The sequence below is a fragment of the Portunus trituberculatus genome, chromosome 39 (genome assembly GCF_017591435.1).
Source record: "Portunus trituberculatus isolate SZX2019 chromosome 39, ASM1759143v1, whole genome shotgun sequence".
Lineage (NCBI taxonomy): Eukaryota > Metazoa > Arthropoda > Malacostraca > Decapoda > Portunidae > Portunus > Portunus trituberculatus.
Window position 1 is genome coordinate 4,230,949 of NC_059293.1, and position 18,170 is coordinate 4,249,118.

Below are 18,170 nucleotides of genomic sequence, written 5' to 3' on the forward strand. Positions count from 1 at the left end.
AGCAGGGAAGGGTAGAGGAGTGAGTGGTGTGCGTTTTATCCACAAGAGGCGCTGGTGTATTCAAAAGCCTGTCGACTTGTGTGATATGGCGGGGCGTTCAAACTTGGAAAAAATTACCTGGATAAAATTTCATTAAAGCGAGTTTGGTGTTCGTTATACGAGCATATGGTAGTAAAAGGAAATGTTCGTTAAAGTCAAATTTTGTTGTGTGAACCTTCGTTAAGTGAGGGTTGCATGCATGTATGTATGTGTATATATATATATATATATATATGCCCTTTCCTATTGCATTTCCTGCCCCGCTGCCCACGCTTCTACTCCCACTGCACTGCACTACACTTCCAGCTGTCCACCCTAGGCATCACAACATTCGACCTGCCCACCCTTCTGGCGGCCTCAGGCGTCCACCCCTCTCTGCAACCTGCAGTCCTTCGCGTTCGTGGCCCTAATCAACAACAAAAACAAGCTTGTGTTTCATATTCCTACATAGTTGTACATAATATAACAATATAGCCTTTAACTTACCTGAATGACCATAAACAATGATTGGTTGAAAACTCCATAATATGCTTTGAAATGTACGGAAACTCGAGTTACGTACAAAATTGACTTACGTCATGTTTCAGGAACGTAACTCTGACGTAAACCGAGACCTTACTGTATATATATATATATATATATATATATATATATATATATATATATATATATATATATATATATATATACAAATATATTTACATATACTTATCAAGATTCTATTATTTTGAGATTATAGCATCACTCCAATTAACAAGAAAATTAATTTTATTATGAAAGTATTTATCAGAAACCACAGATCTTAATTAAGCTTGGTGTTAGCTCCAGACAGTAGCATATTCCAGATAGTGGCAATCTGGATATGTGGGCGATTACTGTATATACAGGAGATCCTTGCAATTCAACGGGGTTAGGGCGGTTTTTCATCGGTCGAATCAGCATTTATTCGATTCGTGAAGCAATTTTTTCCCATAAGATACTTATGAAATATGGGGGATAGGGACCAACCTCTAGCCTAGACCCCCTCAAAACATCACTATAACCTCAAATAAACATAATCAGTACTATTAAACCTTTCGGGGCGCAAATAGGCTTTATGGGTCATGTCTGTGAGACGCAAATTCATCCGAAAAATCAAGGTTTGCAAAAATGGAAAAAGTTAATATTCTCATGCATAATAGAGTGTTATGCATCTACTGTAAAAAAGTTAGGTCTCTACTCACGCTGGAAAAAGGTACAATAATGATGGGAAGTTGGCTTTCTGGTGGTACGTTGTGCGCTTTTGAGTATTGCCATCATAGCTGATGGTTTTCTGCCGCAACTTGTGCAGGTGTTTTCACAATATTACACAGAATTTTCTGCCTGACTTGAACTGCAGTTGCTCAGAACTGCTCCAGAATGTGCTAGGGTATTTATTTTTCACACCTGTGCATACATTATGCCGACACAAATAATATAAAATACATTTTCAGAGTGTTTTCTTGATGTACATACTATCATGAGCGAGGATACACATGCCCATATATGGTAATATACGAAATATGCAATATACTACCAATAAACCAATAATATCTGGCATATCTGCTCTCTAACAATAAGATTTGATCATTACTCTTATCATATAGCCACTAGCGACGTCGTAAAATAATGATAATTGTGAAAAAAAGGGGCATCATATACTCTCCTGTGTGGATGCCATTGTGACTATATTTTTTTTACCACGCAACTGATGGCATGTCCTGTGAGTCAAGGGAGGATGACAGAATGTCATCTGGCAACTAGCAGCAGCCAGGAGGCGCGCGGTTTAATTCTGTGACTCGTCAAATATGGGACCACGATTGTGGACAGGAGGCATTTCCCTCAAAGCTACGATCGTGGTCTGGAGCACTGAAGGGATTAAAGGCTTCATTTATATCTAACTTTTTTTTTTATTAAACACATTAAGGTGCTGTACAGTACATTTTTGTAAACAAAAACACTTGCAGCGGTCTTACGGTACTTGTCCCTGTTCTTCCAAATTGTTGATACTGTTGATCTAGGGACACTTATTTATGTTGCAACGACACTATGAACTATACCTGCCTCACACTTTCTTATAAGCTCAAGCTTAGTTTTGAAAGGCAGGAAATTGTGCTTCTAAGGGCTGGGGCTGTAGGTGGCTATTATCTGAGTCAGACGAAACACATGTTTTCCTCTAGCGTCAATTTTTAGTCAAATTAAGATCTATGGTTTCTAATTAACACCTTTATAATAAAATGAATGTTTTGTTAATTGGAATGATGCTATAATCTCAAATCAATAGAATCTTGATAAGTAGATGTAAATATATTTGTATATAATATATTTTTTGTCCTAGCCTAACAGTGAAAAATAGTTCAGTTGTTTGTTTACATTTTTCTGGGACTGCGACGTTCCAAGACAGAACTTCCAAGGAACAACTGGCCAAGATGAGTAGCTCTGTCATTTATGAGTGGACAAAGCTGTCTGAAGAGTTTCTCATAGAGATCATTACAGGCCAAAAATAGCAACGAAAAATATAGCAACGGCTTGCTTGGGAGTGAAGAAGCTGCCATGTTTGTTTACAGTTGACAAATGCGACAAAGGCGGAAGCGAGCTTGTGTGTGGCGCCCAGTGTCAACAAAAGTTGACAGTCTTCAAAAAATTGACAGAAAAGTTGACGGAAAAGTGGTAGTGTGACGCTGCCTTAGCGAAGACACAGGGTAGCATTGGTTTACACTTCTGCCTGGCGGGTTTGCGGCGAATTTGGGGTGATGGCATATTTTGACCGGGTGGGTGGCGCGCGAGGTATGAATGTCGAATTGGCGAGTCAGTTGGTCAAACCTTGAGGATTGGGTATGTTACGGCCCGCCCATAACATACTCCACTACCATCACCTCCTCCGCTTGTTACCTCGTTCGCCACCTCTCCGCCTCACCTTCCACGTCACCGTCTCGTGAACCTTCCACGCCACCGTCTCATGAACCCTCCACGTCACCGTTTCATGAAGGCCCGCTACTGTCCCGAAGTTGGATTCACGCGGCCCCCATTCGACTCAACCAGAAGTGTTAAACCAGATCTTGGCTTTCTGGAAAGCAAGTTGAGGTCCAGGCCTCAACCAGTGAACACAACGCCTCTTGGATCTACCGTGGGATCAATCATCACCCAGCACTTCACCACTGCGACACCGCATAAGTATCACTTCCCCTCGTCCCATGTTTTCCACATTGCCTCTATATAGGATTAGGATTATTGTTAGGTATTAAGTTGGGTTCTTTATTGTTGTATTTATTTCTGTGTTAAATGTATATATGTATGTCATTTTCCTGTGTTTCATGTTATATATCTGTGTTTCATGTTTCATGTTATATCTAACCTAACCCTGCAGTATTTCATTAGTAATTCACTATCACTCACTGCCACAGAGTCCAGGTTATCCTCATGGCATGAGCGTATATGAATACTAAGATATGATATCAATTATAGCAGGCAATAGAGGAGTAGAAACAAATTTAATATCGTGGTGAAAGACAACACGCCAAGCTAAAAAGGTCACAAGAAGAAGAAGAAGCAGCCAAGTCGCTGGAGTCCCCGCCGTCTGTGGCCAATCTCATCATCTCTGCTTTATTTTTTTATATTTCATGTATGATTTCACTTTATGCATTACAAAACAATCCTTTCTTGGGGGCAAGGTTTGTAAAAAGGTAATATATATATATATATATATATATATATATATATATATATATATATATATATATATATATATATATAAACAGTAATACTCCGCTTAACGAACGTTCGTTTAACGAATTTCCGGTTTAACATACTATATAAAGGTAGACCAAAATTCCGCATAATGTACAATCACATCCGTTTTAGCGAATTTTCTGGGTTTGAATTTGCCGGGTGAGGGACCGAACACGGTACTTTCGCTGTGATTGGCTGGCTCCCCGCCTCTGTCTCTAGCGCTCCTGGAGCTGGATCCAAGATTCTTCAACAACGTCAGAGCAACCTCTTGCAGCGAAATGGCATCCATGAATGCGTGGAGGGACGGTGACAAGGTTGCTATCAGGTTGCTCTGAGGTTGCTGGGAACACCACTTCTCCAGGTGGTGTTACTGTCTTATATAATGCATTTATGTTCACAAAACAACATTTCTATTAGCTTTTTAAGAACCTTGCCCCGAAGAAAGGATTGTTTTGTAATGCATAAAGTGAAATCTTACATGGAATATCAAAAAATAAAGCAGAGATGAGATAAGCCACAGACAAAGCGGGAGACTCGCCGCCACTCGGCCGCTTCTTCTTCTTGTGACCCTTTTGCTTGTGTATTACTTTCATCATGATGTTTATGCTTTCACTCCTCTATTGCTTCCTATAATGGATATCATATCTTAGTATTCATATATGCTCATGCCACGAGGATAACCTCGACTCCGTGGCACTCAGTGATAGTGAATTACTAATGAAATACCGTGGTATTTCATTAGTATGACATCATAAAAGTAGTAGTATACCGGTGGCCCAATGTGCTTCCAAACGTATATATAATTTTTTTTTTTAACCCATGCGGTATGTTGGGGACCAGCCCAGAACGCATCCCTCCCTATTTCCTATGGAAAAATTACATCCGCTTAACGAATTTTCGCTCTACGAACATCTTTGACACCTCCTATCCTGTTCGTTAAGCGGATTATTACTGTATATATATATATATATATATATATATATATATATATATATATATATATATATATATATATATAGTAAAGTCCCGGGTTACGACGGTCTCGAGTTACGTCAAACTCGTAGTTACGTCAGTCCACTATCAGGCAATTTAAGATTAAAAAGATTGAAAATTTATAAATCGTAAAGTGCAGGATTTATTGTTATTGTTGGTGGTTACCCGCCACACCGCCCGCCTCACGCTTGAATACAATAACACCCTGCCTCAGTTCCACCACACCATCACCCCTGGCAAGAGTGTTATCCTACTTCTGCATTTACTGACTCAAGTTTTTAGTATCTTGCTCAATGGCACCAAAGAGAAAACTTCTTAGTGACAGCAGTGATGCTAAGAAAAGGAAAACCATTACGCTACAAGAAAAAGAGGACATAATTAAAAGACATGAGAAGGGCGGCAGCAGCTGTGTGTGAGGGAGGGAAGAAGAAAATGGGAAGCCCGTTACCATGACAACGGGGAGGTTGACGACCTTGAGGGCTCGCACACCCATCACAACAATAACAACTCCAGAGCCTTCGCCTGGGCCACACGACACTCGCAGCTGACTTGCACCGTCTGCGCCTGTCTGCTGATCCCTATTGCCCTTTCCTACTGCATTTCCTGCCCCGCTGCCCACGCTTCTACTCCCACCACACTGCACTGCGCTTCCAGCTGTCCGCCCTGGGCATCACAACATTCGACCTGCCCACCCTCCTGGCGGCCTCAGGCGTCCACCCCTCTCAGCAACCTGCAGTCCTTCGTGTTCGTGGCCCTAATCAACAACAAAAACAAGCTTGTGTTTCATATTCCTACATAGTTGTAAATAATATAACAATATAACCTTTAACTTACCTGAATGACCATAAACAATGATTGGTTGAAAACTCCATAATATGCTTTGAAATGTACGGAAACTTGAGTTACGTACAAAATCGACTTACGTCATGTTTCAGGAACGTAACTCTGACGTAAACCGAGACCTTACTGTATATATATATATATATATATATATATATATATATATATATATATATATATATATATATATATATATATATATATATATATATATATATATATATATATATATATATATATATATATATATATATATACAGTATTCTCGCTATTTCCCGGTTCGACTTCCACGGCTTCACTGTTTTACGGTTTTTATAGATACTCGTAGATACGTTCTGCGGATTTTTCGCTACATCATGGGGTCTGTGGTGTCACTTATTAATGCTGTACGTACAATAATTCAGTAAGTTGGTGTGTCATAACGACGATAATGTACGTAAAGCACAGTACATGTATTGTTCGTATACATATGCAGCCTCAGCCAACATCTTCCCTTGTTGTATCCAAGGCCCATAGAATAGAAGATCAACCAACACGCAGCTCTAAGGGGAAAAGAGCTGGGCCTAGTGACGTCAGCAGGTTCACCAACAGGGGAGCTTCCTCCCAGGACGTGTCTTTCTTGCATGGAAACCTCACGCTCTCCCTCTGCCTCCTCAGCAAATCATACTTACCTGGCACAGGCGACAAGTTTTGTGAAGGCTTCTGTGCCTCCTATTACCACCCCACACCCTCTACTTGACAGCAAGTCTCTCTCTCTCTCTCTCTCTCAACTGTCAGAGCACTCTCTTTCTCTCTTTGACCATTGTATCATTATCATATTTAATGATCTCAATACTCTTGCTGTTATTAATTATTATTATTATTATTATTATTATTATTATTATTATTACTATTATTATCAAACTTTTGCTCTTATTATTATTAATATTAATATAGTGTTGCTGTCTTTGTTATTATTATTATTATTATTATTATTACTATCATTATTATTATTATCATTATTATTATTTAATCTTTATGTTACATATATAACAGAGGCAATTTATATCTACACAAATAACTGAATGGGAACCTCTCAATAACTAAACATCAGAAATTTACTAATGTCTTAAGGTGCAAAATTTCCAGGAAAAAAAAATTATGGTTTTCATTTATCACATACTACATATTATATACTACTGATAATCAAAACAGTCACGCACTGCACAACTTGGCATTGTGACCCATGTTGGCTCCGAACAGAGAGAGAATGGGAGAGAGAGAAGCACGTAAACACCTACCAGGCAGCTTGCTAACTGAACCAACGTCCCCACTCAGACCACTTGTGAACCTGCTGACGCCACGGATGTGCATATTAGACCCATTTTGAATGCCTTGTAGGTCAATCTTCTATTCCATGGGCCTTGGTTGTATCTTCCAGTCTCGTCCACGCTGTTGACTGTGTCGCATACTGTATCTTAGTGTTGTGTTCACGATAACTTTTTTTGTTTAAGTAGTGATTCGTTAAGCCCTTACAATGCCACCTAAGCCCTATGCCCCTGCGAAAGCTTCCTCTAGTGAACCCAAGAGGAAGAGGAAGATGATGACCATCAGTGAAAAAGTGAAACTTTTACGCATCCCCCCTATTTCCATTATTTCCAATGGGAAAATTACGTCCATAGCAATTTCCGCTCTCTGACGGCTTTGACACCCCTATCCTGTTCGTTAAGTATATTACTGTATATATATATATATATATATATATATATATATATATATATATATATATATATATATATATATATATATATATATATATATATATATATATATATATATATATATATATATATATATATATATATATATATATATATATATATATATATATATATATATATATATATATATATATATATATATATATATATATATATATATATATATATATATATATATATATATATATATATATATATATATATATATATATATATATATATATATATATATATATATATATATATATATATATATATATATATATATATATATATATATATATATATATATATATATATATATATATATATATATATATATATATATATATATATATATATATATATATATATATATATATATATATATATATATATATATATATATATATATATATATATATATATATATATATATATATATATATATATATATATATATATATATATATATATATACACACACACACACACAGTGGTACCTTTTTATGGCCTATAGTGCCTATATGCATAATTGTAGAGTATATAAGGGGAGCGCTGTTCAGCTTCTACCCATTAGTGGCGCAGGCAGTTTTATTTATATTAGGGCCCATATTCTTATTATATTAGGGCACATATCACCATCCACACGCATCTTTGGTGTAACCACCTAGAACCTGTGTATCATGGTGACATGCAGGTAACTCTAAACCACTCAACAAAATGGCATAGCTTCAGAGCTGTATGTGGTGGGATTTGAATCTACGCATGGAGGTCTGCCCAATCCCACAACTCACGACCTTATCCACTATGCCACCACCTACCTGAGATACGATTTGGTCCAATTTTTATTTTGAGATATGAGCAAAATTTTGAGATACGAGTTATTCTCGGGGATATTACCACAGGTCGGCGGCTCATCGCATCAGTCCAGGCTCAGTACAGCTAATATCATCATGTTTCCTGTGGACGTCATGCACTGTGATTGTTCTTTCATCATTTTCACACTATTTACTTAACTTTTTTTTGTTTGTTTGAAGTAAGTGTAGTTTTAATTTACGCTAAATGTTTACGTGAATGATACCTGCATCCCTCCCTCCCTCCTCCACCACTCACCACCATTACCTGAAATTGTCTCTTTCCAAGGTAAAAATACTAAATAAACTTTTGCTTTTATTTTATATATTTTTATGCACTGATAAAATATGCATGTGTACACAACTGAAAAGGCTAAAAAAATTCTCTTATCTCCGTCTACCTTCTCCACCGATGCATATCACTGACTGGGGAGAACAACGTAAACAAACGTGGCGGTGGCGGTGTGGTCTCTCTCTCTCTCTCTCTCTCTCTCTCTCTCTCTCTCTCTCTCTCTCTCTCTCTCTCTCTACTTAAAATTTCATTTATTCAACAAATAATAATTACAGGATCGTCAACAAGTTCTTCTGTGCTCTAACACTGTTCATTTCTTATCCTCTGTCTCTGTCTTTCTTTGTCTCCCTCTGTTTTCTATATAAATTGGTGTGCTTCCAAAATCTTTTTATATTTTGTTCCACATCACTGGTGAGGTAAAAATTAGGGCATGTTCTCTACAGAAAAGTGTTCCCCCATCCTAAACATGGCATGTCAGCAAGGAAGTGCGATCCTGCTGATTGCCAATACATCACAGGCTCACACCTTATGCAGTCTTGCTAAAGAGTATTGCCCTGCAGCAAACTCAGCCTATGGCCACCTTCACACCCAATCTAAGGCAGTAATCTGCACATGTGAGAGAGAGAGAGAGAGAGAGAGAGAGAGAGAGAGAGAGAGAGAGAGAGAGAGAGAGAGAGAGAGAGAGAGAGAGAGAGAGAGAGAGAGAGAGAGAGAGAGATCGGACAGATGTGTTGTTGATATTGCTTTCCGTTACCGCGCTGATACACAACTTGGTCATTATGTCATCTAGAAGAAAACCTAGCCCACTTCAAACCAAATTGCCCTCAGTATAAAGAAGAAAGAAATGAAATTGTAGCCTTCCAAAGACCAGTAAATGAAAAAAAAATCAAGTGATTGGAGAGTTTTTCTTTTGTATATTTTTGTCCTCCACATTTTTGTCAGCTACAGTGTTCTCTCTCTCTCTCTCTCTCTCTCTCTCTCTCTCTCTCTCTCTCTCTCTCTCTCTCTCTCTCTCTCTCTCTCTCTCTCTCTCTCTCTCTCTCTCTCTGTTTTTCTTTGTGTGAAATGAACATTAGTATTATTTTCAAGATGCTTTGCTGGTATGGTTTCCTTTATTTCTATTGTTACAGACTTAAGCTTCTTAACACTACTATCACCAACACATTTCACTTTCTTGGGAGGTATAGAGAGGGCCAATTTCATGCAAAAAGCATACAAAATTTTTGTTCATGGTCCAAGACAAAATTGTTTTTGGTTGACATTTTCAAAATGCAGAATCATTGGCCATCAGTCTCAAATGTTAATGATACACTTTTCTGAATGGCCAAACAGGAATCAGCTGCATCCCCTTCTTGGACAGAGGGACAGAATGGACCTAACGGTCACATGATCATGAGCTACGAGCATGTAGACAGTCATTTGAAAATACATCTTAGTGGTGACAGTGGCCCATGGTAGAAATTGGCAGCTATAAGAGCACTTTTATAATCTTAGTGGCTGAAAATTACAATCCTTTCAACATTCAGTCTCTGAATCACTTAGTTGTGCATCAAGTATTCATTTATGGGTTCATAAAGAAAAAAAGTTACATTAGGGTTGCCATATATTAACTATCAAAATTTTCGACATCTTCACTAACACTTAATATAATATTGGAAAACATGTAAATCAATAAATATAACTTAATTTACTACAGTAACTAGGTCACAAGGTAACAAACAAGCAAACAATAATCAAAACTGATGCCTATATCAATGCAGGTTAACGAGAAAAGACTGACGTGCAACGTGAGGCAAGTCATGCGAATGAAAGGAAGGCTGAGTGCATCAACTTCATACAAGACCCACACATGTTAGTCTCGAGCAAAACCATACTAAAGAAGCTGCCACTTGGTAAACCCTACCCCCTTCCTCTCTCCCACCATTTCAACTGATAAAAACATGATATCTTTTTTAAACAGTTATTGATGGAAGATGAAATTCTGGACATTTGAGGAATTTTCAAAATTCTCCCTGGACACAGATTTTGATCCGTAAATTCCAGACATGTCTGGAAAAATCTGGACGTATGGCAACCCTAAATAACATTTAACTAAAGGAAACAGTGGAAGGAACTGGTTCTCAAACACAGTACAGGTTTCCCTCGGTATCCAATGCTTCACTATCTGATAATTCACTTGTGTGATCGTTATCTAAATTATCCACTCGCTCATTTTCTGACGTCAAGGCTCATTTATCCGATCATTAATCACTATAGCAGTGCCACCAATTGAAACTCATTCCCGCTAGTCTTTCAGTTGTGTTCACTCCACCACCCCATCTCTACGCCAGTGTTTGTTTTGCTAAAATTCACATTCATTGTTGGTGTATAACAAGTGATACAAGCATGATGTCTTGTCTTCCAAGCAGTCTGCTGGTGAATAGAAGGTCAAAATACCAAGGAAAAGCTTATCTTTAGAGAAAAAAGCTTGAGGGAGCCATGAAGGAGGTGAAGGTTCCAACTTTATAGACAAAACTCTGCAGTTGCCCCAGTTGCCTCAATCAACGATCATCAAGTAGGAAGTGTAAAGAAAGCAGATGAAACAGCTTCTACACTAATGGCACAAATGCTAATAAGGAAGAGAGAGCCAATAATGGAGGAAATGGAAAGACTCTTAATGCTTTAATGCTTTAGATTGATGGCCAGACTCTTGCCACTGCATGCCTCTTTCTACCTCCCTTGCGACAACAAAAGCCCTCTTGATTTACATTAAGCAGGGGGCAGCTTTCAGTGCCAGTAAGGGCTAGTTTGACCACTTTAAAAGTTGAGTAGCCCTACACAACAGGAAAATGAGTGGTGAGGTAGCTATTTCTGATGAGTCTAAAGCCGCAGCATTCAAGCCAACAGTGATGCAACACATTGAAGAGTGTGGATATAGTGTCAAGCAGATCATCAACTATGACAAGACAAGCCTGTATTGGAAGAGAATGTCATCCAGAACCTTTATTGTTAAAGAAGAGAAAACAGCACCAGGATTTAAAGAATAAGGGTTATGTTAAAGAATTTCTCCCAGTGATCTTTAGATCTACCAAAAAGGGCCAAAAACCCAAACTAAACCAAACCAAACCAAAAACACAACTGCACTCATCCAGCCCATGGACCAAGGTGTGATCACCACTTTCAAGGCATATTACCAGTGCCATACAATGGGTCAGCTGGTCGACATGATTGACAGCTCAAACATGTGCCACAATCAAGAATTTTAGGGCCAGTTATAATATCAAGAAGGCCATTGATAACATTAGTGCTGCATGGAGGGAGGTAACTGAAAAAAAAACAAAAACATGAATGGCTGCTGGAAGAAACTGTGGGCCAAGTGTGTCAAGCCAACTGACGTCTTTACTGGTTTTAATGATGTGGCCATCATTCGCAAGGGCATTGTCAGGCTCTCCCATCTGGCTGGCTTCAGTGAGGTAGATGAGGATGATGTGAATGACTTGTTACAATCCCATGACATGCCACTCAGCAATGAAGATCTGATGGAGTTGGATGAACGAGTTCTCCACAACAATGATGATGATGATGAAAATCAACCGCAGAGAGACCTTGACATCAAAACATTTTGTGAAGTATTCACTGGCCTTGATGTAATTATCGGCAAAAGCAAGGAAAGAGACCCAAATCCATGACAAAGTGCAACAGTTGTTTACAATGTAGAGCAGGCCTTCAAAGAATACAAAGAAATATTTCAGGCTAAGAAATGGATGGGAAGACAAACCACCATCTCCAGCTTCTTCAAACCTGTCTCCTCATCTAATGAATCAACTGTGCCAGCCACGTCACCTCCCTCTTCCACACACACACTCCATTGCCTATTCCATCTACATCTGGTGCTCTTCCACCTGGTGCCCAGGATTCAAGTTTTGGATGTTTTGATGGCAAGGAGGTGGTATCCTTAGCAAACCAAACCACCATCTCGTAAGACTTCAGCTACTGTATGTTATATGGCACTTGCTAGCTGAAGCTCATTTTTCTCCTCTTGCCAGTGAATATAGGCCTATTGGAGAAACCACTGCACAAAAAAAAAAAAAAAAAAAAAAAAAAAAAGCCTAGAACAATACCCTTTAAATGAAATCCTATTAAACCTTAAGTTTGCCATCAGATTGTTCATTATACAATCAGGAAAGCAACCCAATCATAAAGCAAGGGAAACTGTACCAGAAGAATGAAATTGACTCAGTAATCAATGTTGTTAGTGGTGACATTTTGTTACCTTTGGGGAGAAAAAAAACAAAAAAAAAAACAGGCAAATTTATGCAAAGGTGGAAATAGGTAGATAAATATATTTCATATAGGGACTGCCACATCTAGGCTAGATTAGATGGTGTCTTACAGCTTTCCTTATTTTCTCATGCTCTAACTGATATACCACCAAGCCATTATTCATTTTCATCAGTGCCATCATACACACAAACATGCACAATACAGAAACGACAGTGAGAAAGAAGTACAGAGCCAAACCCCATGAAGGAACATACCATACATATGTTATATTATAAGTGTGTACAAATGTATATATAAAAAGAATGGAGGCAAAATAATAAAAAAATTTATATGAGTACTAGTTTTCCTGAGTCACCTTACCTGGTACAGTGGCCATCTTGTCAACAACCTCAAAGTCTCCACTCCTGTTTTCTTGCATCACAGTCTCTCAAGCTGAAAATGAAGGGCACAATATTAATACTTTCTAACATTAAAGAAAGTAAAGGCTGTGTCTATTTTCTCAGGGGTTACTCTTTTGTTTAGTGGTTTACTTTCTCACTCACACTATGACAGTTTCATCATGCACCATTGGATGGCCATCTCTTGCCACCATGCTAAGAAAAAAATTACAAGAACACAGGAAAGAAAAAAAAACTTGTTTCTAATACTTGTAAACTGTGCACAAAAGTTTACTAAGAAGTTGTTTCCCAATTTCTAAGAAAACATACATTTACTGATATAGTCAATATTCATACTAGTTGTATATAATATGACAGAATTAATTCCATCTGTATCTACTCTTGTTATATCTATAGACTAACCCAACCTACAAAGATGGCCTCACCTCACCCAAGTCCCAATATAGCACACAGAGCCAATGGTAGCTATAGCTTCATTGAGTAGCTTACTGTCAAATATCCTTATGAATTTTGTATGGATATTATTTTTCAACAATCTGAGTTGCCAAATATGTATGCATTTCAGCAACAGGAGCAAGAGGAGGTAGTAGACACCTATCAAAATGATAATTTACTCCCAGTGAGGTCTAATAGCAATAGTTCAGGGGGTGCTGTGAACTTTCCATTAAAGCTAGCTGTGATCTCGCTGAACATTTCTCTTTGTGTCTCACAACTTAACGAGGCAGTCTAAAGACAACTCTCCTTCTTCACACAAAACTACATGCACTTACCACAAACACACACCCTTCACTTAACATTCAAAATAAAAAAAATGGCAACTCCAAATCCAGCCTCAGAACCCCCTTCTGGGAAGGGGACCAGAAATGTTCCCCAAGTCAGACTGCTATCTCATTGGCGACCCAAAATGTCTTGACACCTCCCTCAACTTTTTCTTCATTAATTTCTGCAACATTCCCAGACTTAGATCTAATTTTCAATCTGTAGAACACCAACTCTCCTCTACTAAACCTCATCTTTTCCTCACCGAAACACAGCAGTCTAAAACAACTGACAGTAGCCCCTTCTCTGTTCCCTCCTACTTTCTCTATTCTCATTTTCATTCCAAAGCTGGGTTTCTTTTTTTAATCTTTTTTATGTTATGGCCTATACCACCTGTAAGCATACTTGAAGAGTATATGTGGGAAGCACAGTTAAGCTTCTGCCCATTAGTGCCGCAGGCAATATTATTTATAGTGGTACCCATATCACCACCCAAGCACATTTTTCAACGTCCTTTCACAGACGACCAACTCTTTAGGAAGTCAGCAGATCATGCAGGGATGCCTTAGAATGCCTGACCTCTGATCTTTCTAAGATTTGTAATTTTCAATGCCTCAAAACTCAATTCCTCTATCTATCAACTCAACATCGCCTTACAGAAAACTATCCCCTTTTCTTCAATGACACTAAACTTCCACACTGAATATCTTCAGTCTGTCCTTTACTTATAATCATAATTGGAAACTTCACATCTCATCTCTTACTAAAACAGCTTCTATAAAGTTAGGTGTTCTGCAGCGTCTCCGCCAGTTTTACTTCCCCCGCCAACTGCTTACTCTGTACAAGAGTCTTACCCTTCCTTGTATGGAGTATATACTTTTTGCATGTTTGGGGATGTTCCACTCATACAGCTTTATTAGATAGGGTGGAATCAAAAGCTTTTCAACGCATCAACTCCTCTCATCTGATTGACTGTCATCAGCTTATTTCTCACTGCCGAAATATTGCATCTCTTTCTATCTTTTATCGCTATTTTCATGCTAACTGCTCTACTGATCTTACTTACTGCATGCCTTCCCTCCTTCTATGGCCTCGCTGCACGAGGCTTTCTTCTTCCTCTTATCCCTATTCTCTCCAATCCTCTCATGCAAGAGTTAACCAGTAATCAGAATCATTCATAGCTATCACTGGTAAACTCTGGAACTCCCTGCCTGCTTCTGTATTTCCATCTTCCTATGACTTGACTTCTTTTAAGAGGGAAGTTTCAAGACATTTGTTCCTGGCTTTTGGCTAGTTCTTTCAAATCGTTTAGGGAAACTGCAGTTCCAGTGGGCCTTTTCTGTCTAATATTTTGTTGCCCTTGGCAGTTTTCCCCTTGCATAAAAAAAGAAGAAGAAAAAAAACAAAAACATTTCAGGTACGAACTTATCAAGCGAACGAAAGACACCAACAGTGTGCAAAACATCCAACCGGATGAAGCAAACACACACTCTCTCCCTCTCCCTCTGTCTTTCGTGTGATATTTTAAATGTGTTCATCATTCTTTATTTTAACAGGCATTAGCTACTACTGTGATGGCAGCAAATCCTGCGATTTCAAAGACAGCTGTGTCCAAAGGTGACCTCCTTTGCTGTGAAATTCAATATGTAGCTATGTCTGTGTGTGTGTATGTATTCACGATTGCCTGTTGGTCACCCAGCCAGTCTTCCTCATTACAGAGCGGGCTCAGGGCTCAGAGACTGATCTTCAGGTAGGGCTGAGACCACGCCACACTCCACACACGCAGGGAAAGTGAGGCCACAACCCTTTGAATTACATCCCGTATCTACTTCCTGCTAAATGAACAGGGGCTACACATTAAGAGGCTCACCTATTTGCACAAGTTTTTAGTATATGGGCAGTCTTGTCCTCCCACTTACCTATCTCTCTCTGAGGTGAGGGATGCAGCATTCTACATAAAGCTTTACAAATATGTACAAATTTTTGTGAAAATCTGGAAAAACTGAGAATTTAAAAAAAAATGCTAGAAAAGATCACCGACCATTGGAGATATCAACATATATCCGATATATCATGCACTAATCTTGCCATTTTGAGGAACTGCATGAACCCCATAACACACTAGCCAAACAGCTGCAGTCTGCCATGGCCAAGACTGACCCTTAAACCTTCATTCCACCCGTGTCCTCTTAGCCCTCGAGATCAAGAGTGGAATACTGCCGCCCCATCACCATAGTAGAGAAGTCCTGTGTTGCCAGTACTAACACAAGGTTTCAATCAACCACCATCCCACCACCCTCGCTACTTGCTGCATCAGTTTGGCTTTCTGGAGCATGACAACCCATCTTTATCTGTGGACTTCAGGCCCACACCCTACTCAACAATGATCCATCACCATCACCTAACCTAACCTGTGCCAAACCTACCACCCAACCTTTCTCTGGCGTACAAACAGCAACACAATTTCCTTAGCTAGAACACACACTGTACCTCCATAATACAAAGATCGACACGGATGAGTCTCGTTGCCCTGACACTCCTTCAACGTGAGACTGACAGTCTGACATTGTCACTGCTGAACTCTATTTACCAAGCCCTCGTCCACCGTGCCTCACTTCCACGTACATCTGCAGAGCCACTACAACTTACACACTAGTTATCTCTTCACCTCTCTCGCCACACACCCTGCAGCCACACATACTCTCTCTTCATTCATCACACAGGGAAATCACAAATTCACAATCCAGCGGCAAGCTGTGGTTTGTTTACCTGTTCCGCCGCCGCCCCGCTGACGTGACAGCCACACAGACATAATAGTTCCAAGGAATGTAAAAGTCAAAAAGAAAACAGAGAAAAAAAAGTAAATAGAAAAAAGAGAAAAACAATAAAGAAAATGTAGTTGTAGTATTAATAATAATTATAATAACTGAAATAATTTATATAAATTCAACAGTAAAACGAATAAGTATATTACTTTATATACAACATACATGAATAAAAGGCGTCTTGGTATCACACTGGCGTATGGGCTATGATACGCGGAACAAAGAACATCTGCTCAAGAAAGCTGCATTGGAATTTGCCCGAGACTGGCGGGGCAAAGTTGGGACGGGATATCCATAAAATTATATTCTGGCCAATAAGATTAGATTTCAAGGCGGCGGCATGACGTCACAAAAGTGAAGCCAGTGTGCTACTGGTCACGGCCCCTGATGAGTCTCTTCAGGGGGCCATGTACTGGTCCGCTGCTGCCCCTTTACTCCCTTTACACCCAAAATATTGCCGACCGCCCTTTGAAAATACATGGGAACGCCCGAGTTACACTCCTTATTTTCCGTCTTATGTCCATGTTTCGAGGCTGTCTACCATATTATTATGTGACCTTAATAGACTCGCAATAGTCGTGTCGTGGCATACTATGCCATGTAGATTTAAACGGTAAATCATACATAAAAATGAGATAATACAGGGTTTTCCAGCTTTGGTAGAGTTGGGTGAGAGGTGCAGCCGTTTTTGAGGCTAACCTATGACTGCAGGCAGGGAAAAGGTCATATGTGCCTGGTGTGGATCTGCCAGGTATTGCTACTAGAAAATATATGTGACCGGATTGGCAAGAAGTTTACTACACGCAACTGTACATATGTGAATGTACATGTGCACGTAGATATAAACATGTACTGTACATATACATCTGCATTTAAATGAAGGATAAATAATTATCAGGTGAAACTTGCCCTGAAGCTTTATTTTTCTTGGTATAGCAATTACTTAACATGTCAAAATTCTCTCTCTCTCTCTCTCTCTCTCTCTCTCTCTCTCTCTCTCTCTCTCTCTCTCTCATTCTTTTACTGTCTGTCTGTCTCTGTCTTTCTGTCTGTCTGGAGAATATTTGATATTCCTATATTTCATTATTATATATGTATTATTCATTATTGATATTTATTATATTATTTGTATTATTTATAATCATTATTATATACTTATTATATCTGTATCTGTTATAACCGCATATTTATTTATTATATTTGTTTTGTAACCATGTGTTTATACAATTATCTTTATAAGTCATATTAACTATCATTAAGACTGAACTGTATGTACATGTTGTACCCTTGTTGCCATCTGCCACACTGCATCTGTCATTTCTTACCACTTTATTTGAAAAGCTCTGTTTTAAAAAGACTAACTACAGTCACACTATATATATATATATATATATATATATATATATATATATATATAT

At 38.6% G+C, this 18,170-nt stretch overlaps 1 protein-coding gene across 11 annotated transcripts in view; it reads right to left on the reverse strand.

Annotated features, from left to right (window-relative positions):
* The window catches only part of LOC123515623 (protein PRRC1-like), an 84,099-nt gene extending 67,348 nt beyond the window's left edge, over positions 1 to 16,751 (reverse strand). For 4 of the 11 annotated variants that reach the window (XM_045274414.1, XM_045274417.1, XM_045274416.1 and 1 more), the window contains exon 1: positions 13,131 to 13,202. Coding sequence is in view for 6 of the 11 variants with exons in the window: in XM_045274412.1 (XP_045130347.1) it covers positions 13,131 to 13,188 (58 nt within the window). In the remaining 5 variants the exon portion in view is untranslated. Of the gene's footprint in view, positions 1 to 13,130; positions 13,203 to 16,417; positions 16,546 to 16,576 lie in introns of those variants that run through there. The other 7 variants (XM_045274421.1, XM_045274418.1, XM_045274412.1 and 4 more) reach the window with 6 other exon arrangements.
* Between the last annotated feature and the right edge of the window lie 1,419 nt (positions 16,752 to 18,170).